This window comes from Morone saxatilis, unplaced genomic scaffold, assembly GCF_004916995.1.
Source record: "Morone saxatilis isolate NCDOM2014 unplaced genomic scaffold, NCSU_SB_2.0 Contig23, whole genome shotgun sequence".
NCBI classification, from domain to species: domain Eukaryota; kingdom Metazoa; phylum Chordata; class Actinopteri; family Moronidae; genus Morone; species Morone saxatilis.
The window spans coordinates 418,290-425,306 of record NW_023339796.1 but is presented as its reverse complement, the minus strand read 5'-3'; the positions used below and the strand labels follow the sequence as shown (position 1 = coordinate 425,306).

The window sequence follows — 7,017 nt, the reverse complement described above, 5'->3', positions numbered from 1 at the left end:
TACTAACACACACATACACACCTTTACACACACTTTCACTGAGAGGCTGTTTCCATACATCAGCACGTGGAATGAACTCCTACTGATTATTTTACCAGTGAAGGACTCCGGTCACTGTCAAACAACTCACTGATGATGACGCCCTGTTGGTACTCCTTATGAAATTTGATCATGTAAACTCTGAGGGCCTAATATATATTGTGGAACTGGAACAATCGGTGTAAAGTGGTAGGTCTTGGGTGCACAGACTGTTGCTCACAGCACAGACTTCCCTCCATCTGAATTTGATCACAATCACGTGAGTGCAACCGAGCAATTGAAACCATTTTCCTTAAACCCACATGAAAAATATTCAAGTAAGTAACTCAAGTATTTGTTAAGGTAACTTTGGGTAAAAAAATTACTAATTAAATTCAGTTATTTAACATGAAGCTAGTATCACAGCCATATGCAACATTTCTCCAAACTTATTTAAATGTATCTGAATAAAGTAAGACTTTTTTATACTAATGTTACCACTTAAGTTGAATTTACTCAGTTCCTTCAGTTCCCCAAAAGCAAATTATTACATTATCTGTCAAAACAGCTGACGTAACATAAAAACAACTTGCACTTATTTATCGAAATGGTTTTAATTTTCTATAGATCAATTAATCTAATTGATACTACTATAATTAAGTTGCTAACTATAGTCTACTTAATGTGACCAACATCACATTTTTGAACTTTGGGGGATGATTAAGATAATTAAGCATTATAGCACAGCAGCGCTTACATTTGTGTAATGATATAAAGTCAACTTAAAGAAAGTAAGTAAATGGAACAAACTGGAAATATATCACCAATACAAGCTTCTGCTGTTTTATTAGAAAAATAATTCTAATTCTGTTGATTTTAGTTTTAGTTTAAGTTATTCATCTGTCTATTAATCAGTAAATAAACAGGTCTGTTTCTATTATGTCATCAACATGTGACTTTGTTGTTGTTGTTGTTGTTGTTGTTGTTGTTGTTAGTTTTCATGGTGTTTTCGAAGACGTTTCTTAAAATGCAAGTAACCCTGAAATTCCACTGGGCACGGTTTTATAACGTTGCGCCTGCGTCGCCAGCTTGGGTGATCCACGCGTCTTCAGATCCCACAAGAACGATTCAGAAGCAGGGGGTCTTCAGAGCGTGTTGCTGCCAAATGTCGTTTCCTAATGTATCTTGTCCTTAAAAAGGATACAAGACTCTGTTTCTTTGCTTAAAATGTAAAATGTGTTTGTACTGTGGATGAAACTTTCTTTGTGACTTAATCTGACTCAATTATTAACTTTGTTTAATCTTTCTGTGCTACAACCAATCTTGTTTAGGTATATTTCAAGTGATTTTAATGTTTTCATGAATCCGTTATGGTGCCATGTAAAGCAAATATTCTGAATTTGAAAACAGTTTTAGAATTTTTTTTTATTTGTGTAAATAAAGTGATTTCTTTGGGCACAAAACTACCAAAGTCTCCATGGTTCATATGTCGATTTTAGTTTACTTTAGTGATTGTGTGTGTCCTTCATGAAACAAAACAACAATAACATTTCAATATTAAATTGAAGAAAGTGATCTGTGTTTGTTTTTTCCTTCTATTACACTTCCTGATTTAGCTTCTTTAAATGACAACTTCCTCTCCTCGCAGAGTTGGGTTTTAAATCCTCACAATCCTCCCATTAGTTGGCTATATGATAATCTTCGAGAGTTTATTTTGGTTGCTGTATTCTGCTGATTAATGTGTATCTGTGTCTTCATGTCTTAGGGATTCGGTGGCTCCCGGAGCGACCCTGCAGAAAGTCTACAAGCTGCTGCCTGTACTGGCCAACAACAGGGAGAGACGGGGCATCGCGCTGGATGGCAAACTGAAGCACGAAGACACCAACCTGGCATCATCAAGCATGTGAGCAGACAATCAGACACAAGATGGACCTGATAGAGTTCCTGCTCAGTCAGATCAATGTGTTCTTGTAGATCGGCTCATTTACATTAATCGTTTTCTTCTCTTTCAGTGTCAAGGAAGGTGTGCTGAAGGAAGTCATGGGGATCATGGTTTCATACAGAGTCATGGTGAAGCTCATCGTTGGAGGGTCAGTCGCTCCTGTGTGTGTGTGTGTGTGTGTGTGATAACCACTGACAGTATGCAGTTAATGGACAGGGAATCATCCACTGAATCTGCAGCTCCTCTCGGCTTTACGGAACTTTATAGTGATTTTCAGCTTATTTGTCGGTCCACAGCTTTACTGTTCTGGTTCTCCACACTCAATGAACACTTGTTTCTATCGTCATGTGATTCTGAGGAGTTGTTTGCAGAAAACTTATGACATTTCTATTTGTGTCATGTGTTAATGCAAGTTAGATTTGTGTGCAGATTAATTAAAATATTCAACATATATATATTTCTCCAATTGTTCCAATCTTCATCTTTTTGTCTCTGCCATGCTCACAGGATGATGGGATCAAGGTAGGTTAATGTTTACTTCTTTTCATTTATAGTTACTCAGTATGTGTATGTCTCATTACTTTTGTGGAAAAATTTGAGTACCAAAATGATCAGTCCAGCAGTTAATTAGCAGTTGGCTTCTTTAGCTAAAGCTATCTGTCCATCAGCAAACTGTGTAAATCACAGAGAGTTGAGCAGCCCGAGGATGTCGGAAGGAAAATCTTCTAAGTCAAAGTTTAGGATTTGGGACTTGGGTGTAAAGACTTGAGAATAACTTAAGACTCCCACCTCTGGTGTATTGTGCATTCATTCATTAATGCAGTTGCAGTGAGAAATGTTTTCGGTTTGTGTTGCAGTGAAGTCGGCCTGGAAGTTCCCTTCAAACTGATGCATCCTAAACCTGATGCAGGTAAGAGATTACATCTAATGAACAACATTATTTACTCTACAATAACTACATAACGAATGCATTTATCCATAAACAGTAGGTGGAAGAGAGTCAAACTGAACCTAAACCTTCTGGTTTTTCCTGTTTTTCTTTATTGCTGCCAACAGTGAAGGAGAGGTAAGGTGGTTTTCCAAGCAAAAAGTAAATAAAATGATTCTTAGAGGAAGCATTAGTCCTGAATGAATGAGTAGGAATGACTCAGTCCAGCTTTTGTTTAGTTCATCCAGGGACAAGTTTTTGTTCCAGGATCTTTTATCACTTCATCAGCTCTTCTTTAGTCCGTTGTTGCTCCTGTTTATAACCCTGTCTTCATCAGCATTTTCTCTCATTGTTTAGTTTTTTTGCTTTTCTGCTTCTTTATGAAAATGTTTTCCTTTTTATTTTTTGTAAGTTTCACTGGGTAGACAGTTTAAAGGATAATATATAATAAGTTTACACCCACACATGTCAACGTGGTTCAGAAGACTTAGAGTTAGCTGTAGATGTACAGGGACACAATTCCAATCAAATTAGCTCTGAACAAGTTCTGTTCAAGATTCATAGCACCAAGCTTCCAAGTATCCAAAAACAAAAAGCTAATTATAAAATAGTGGGGTTAACTTAAAGGTTACATATACAAAACTGACTAGCCAGTGGATGTCGCACTAGAGCACCAGCATCTCAGATCATCACCAATACTGTCTCTGTTAGTCTTTCCAACCATCACTAACAAACCACAGAGAGGCTGCGATACAACACAGCCAGAAAGGGATGGTGTGAGTGAGACACCATGTGACACTGTTTATATCTCTACATGGATAACAGCTCTTTGCTGCTATATTGTGTTTTAAGTTTTATATATATAACCTTTAACATCTGTTCCCAGCTTTAAACGACCCTCTCTACCCCCCTACCGGTGATAGAAATCCCATTATTGTGCCTCTGCTCTTTCTCCAACACTGCTGTTGTGTGTCTGTAGTGAGTTAGAGGAAGAGATGGAGTTCCAGGAGTTCAAGCGCTCCTACCTGAAGGGCATGGCCGATGACGAGGACGAGGATGGAAACGTGTCGGGTGGTGACGACATGGCGCCCAAAGAGAAATAGAGGAGAGAGTTGGCCAGAGTGACAGCAGCTGGAACAAAGACAGCTTGTTTGTGCTAGAAAAAGTTGAGACTTTAAAGACATTAAAGGACCATGTCTGTGATTTTGCATGTTTTTGCAACAGAAACAGCCTTCATATACCATCAGTTTATCTTTTTGTTAAAGATTTTTTTCTATTTATTTGCACCTACGGAATGACAGGAGCAAAACCCGACAAGAAAACCACCTCGGTACTGGAGTTCCTGTCACCTGGCTTTGTCAGTCTCGGGGATGCCCCCAGTCTCACAATGTTGTAGGCGTTTTTTTGTTGCAAGAGAAAATGAAAATTGCGAAAATAGTTTTTGTTGTTCAGAAAGGAAATTAAAATTATTGATCAAATTTGTGGAAAATTAGAGGACTGTTTCAGGACTGTACTCGCAGACTGCAGTGTCTGTGAGTCTTAGGTAATAATATTGAGACTATTGTAGCTAACATGCAAAACCTCTGATATGGTCCTTCAATACACGATGAATCCCTGTGAAGTAATTTGTAAGAATCATTTTTGTGCTTTTTAAGTTAGACAGCTAATTGCTTCCTGCATTTGTAAATCTGAACTTCTCATCTGTTCATTGTCTACATTGTCAACAAGTGGATTGTGTGATGTGGGAGAAAGCAAAGAAGACGATTTAGTGAACTTTAATTGCATTTGAATGTTGAGAAGATCAGACAAAATTGCAAGCTCTCATAAATAATGTGCTGCTGCTCGCTCGACTCTGGAGGAAATGATCTGACTGAATCGTCTGTTGTTTCGCTCAGATTTACTGTAGAAACATTTATGTAGAAAGATAAAATGTATTTGGCATTTCAAGGAGATGTGATGCTCTGTGTGACTGTGCAGTTTCAACTTTGTGACAATAAAAAGCTGACTGATCCATTCTTGTATTATATATATATTCTAATGCCGTGACAAACCTCCAGATGGTCTTCAGCATTTTTTTCATTTTTTAAAATATAGATATATTATAAAGGATATATCCGACCTATCTAGTCTGTCACTCAATACTTTCAACTTTCTGTCTGTGGCTCTGTCAAAGCCCATTGGTTCCTGCTGAAAACACAAATATAGTCTTGTGTTTAAAAAGTATCAGTAATTTCCTAAAACAGCTGTTCACTGTAGTTTTTATCAGACAAACAGGAGAAAATATTGGAAACTAAAAATGTATCCATATTTGGTTCTGTAGTGAGTGTCCAGGGCAGCAGGATGGTGTGTGTGTTCATTGTAATGAAGGAACATGTCATCCAGTGCAAAAGTGTAGCTCATTGATGCATTTTTAATAGTTTTTGGGCAACAATGGAGCTCTATGGCACAGAGTAAATAGATATACCAGGCTTTGATACACACACAACACTTGTTAGGATCAATTCATTGTTTGGCTCTGCACAAAAATATAGAATATATTGAGACTTTTCATTTTTTTTCTTTTTGGCTCTGAATTTGAGAATATTGGGACCTTAGAAGCTGCCTGGGGCCCAGAATACGCTGATCTGATAGTATTGATAGAATGAATTATGCAAAAAATAAAACTGCTGAAGAAACAGTTGAACACAAACCTCAGGAGAGGATTTTTAATTTCAGACAAAAATCACAATGCACAGACACAGAAAACTGAGGCACAAACAGATGTGACACACAACTACTTGAACACCTCAGTTTAATCCGCCTTATGCCAGAGTCTGATCACCGTCTGCATCATTCACTCACTTGTATGGAAATCACCTGTTTTATAACTGATTGGCTGTCACGCAAATTCAGCCATTTTTATTGATCTAATGCTTAAGTTTGTCTTACGATGCAAAACAAACCCACCATAAACATCTTAACAAATTATGTTAGTTCATGACAAAATTTTCTTCAAAATTTAAATAAAAAAACATAAATAAAATAAAAAGTCATGTTTATTATTGGCTATGGTATCTAAAAAGTTCATTTTTATTAGAAACAAGTGAATTTATTTTATTCATGTTTATTTCACAAAACAGGATTTCTGTCCTTAAATTTAAACTGGATGGCTGTTTTTAACTTTTAATTCGTTTTGTGGAGACTTTTTCAATTTCCTAACCTTGTTAACAACACATTAACACATCACACCCATGGCTTTCTAAACAGGACCCTACCTGGACCTGGCTCAATGCCTTATCCTGAGCCCTCTTGGTCTCTCCACTATTTTGTTTCCTTCACAGCATCCTTTCTTACCTGCTCACCTGCTCCTTCACCATTTAAAGCTCTTCAACTGATCAAACCTGTCTCAATGAATTCCTTCTGATTTTACTGTGACATACGGAGCCAATTCACATATTTACATTTTCTATCAAAAAATATTCTAAAATTCCTATTACAATCTCTGCTGATTGAAAGCAGGTACAGAGAAAAAGTACTTTTATGGATTACTTTAAGTAAGAATTACTTATCTAGACCTTGATGTTTAAAATTTAATTTGGGGACAAAACTGCACTGTAAATATTTCAAAGGGCTGTATTTTTATTTTGGAATCTCTCTTTGGACTGTAAAGCTGTTGTAGCAGAGCAAACTTAAAGATTTACTACACCAGGATGTGAAACTGAATATTTATATATTGCCACGCAGGAAACAGTGTATGAGATGTTTCTTATCTGTTACTGTACATACCCAGTAAGAAGGATGTAGGTTCTCTGAAGTCTGTCAAACTCTACTTCAGACACTGTTGCTTTTGTCTGAAATAAAATGACTAAAATAAAATGTCAGAGGACTTGTGATCGAAGCAGCCGCTTTGGTTGCAATTTTAATATAATTCATATTTTTCTAACACATCAAACTTTATGCATCATTAACATTTGAAAAGGCAAAATGATAAAGGCTCTAAAACTAAACTGCAGCAAACTGATATCAAGGATTAAAAATAAATGTACTCTGAGGATGCAAAGTGCTTTTATAAAATTTTACATTAGAGCAAATCTGAACCTCTACAGAACTCTGCAGCCAGCTTGGTGATCTAGCCATTTATTAAGTGTAT

The 7,017-nt window shown here is 36.7% G+C and overlaps 1 protein-coding gene across 1 annotated transcript; it reads left to right on the top strand.

Annotated features, from left to right (window-relative positions):
- Nucleotides 1–1,783: 1,783 nt before the first annotated feature.
- Nucleotides 1,784–4,886, top strand: LOC118334903 (S-arrestin-like; the record flags this gene model as incomplete). Its single annotated transcript, XM_035670992.1, is given in 6 exon segments — nucleotides 1,784–1,921; nucleotides 2,031–2,108; nucleotides 2,468–2,482; nucleotides 2,818–2,870; nucleotides 3,017–3,026; nucleotides 3,868–4,886. Coding segments are annotated over 6 exon segments (418 nt in total), but the record flags the coding sequence as incomplete, so codon positions are not given.
- Nucleotides 4,887–7,017: the final 2,131 nt, after the last annotated feature.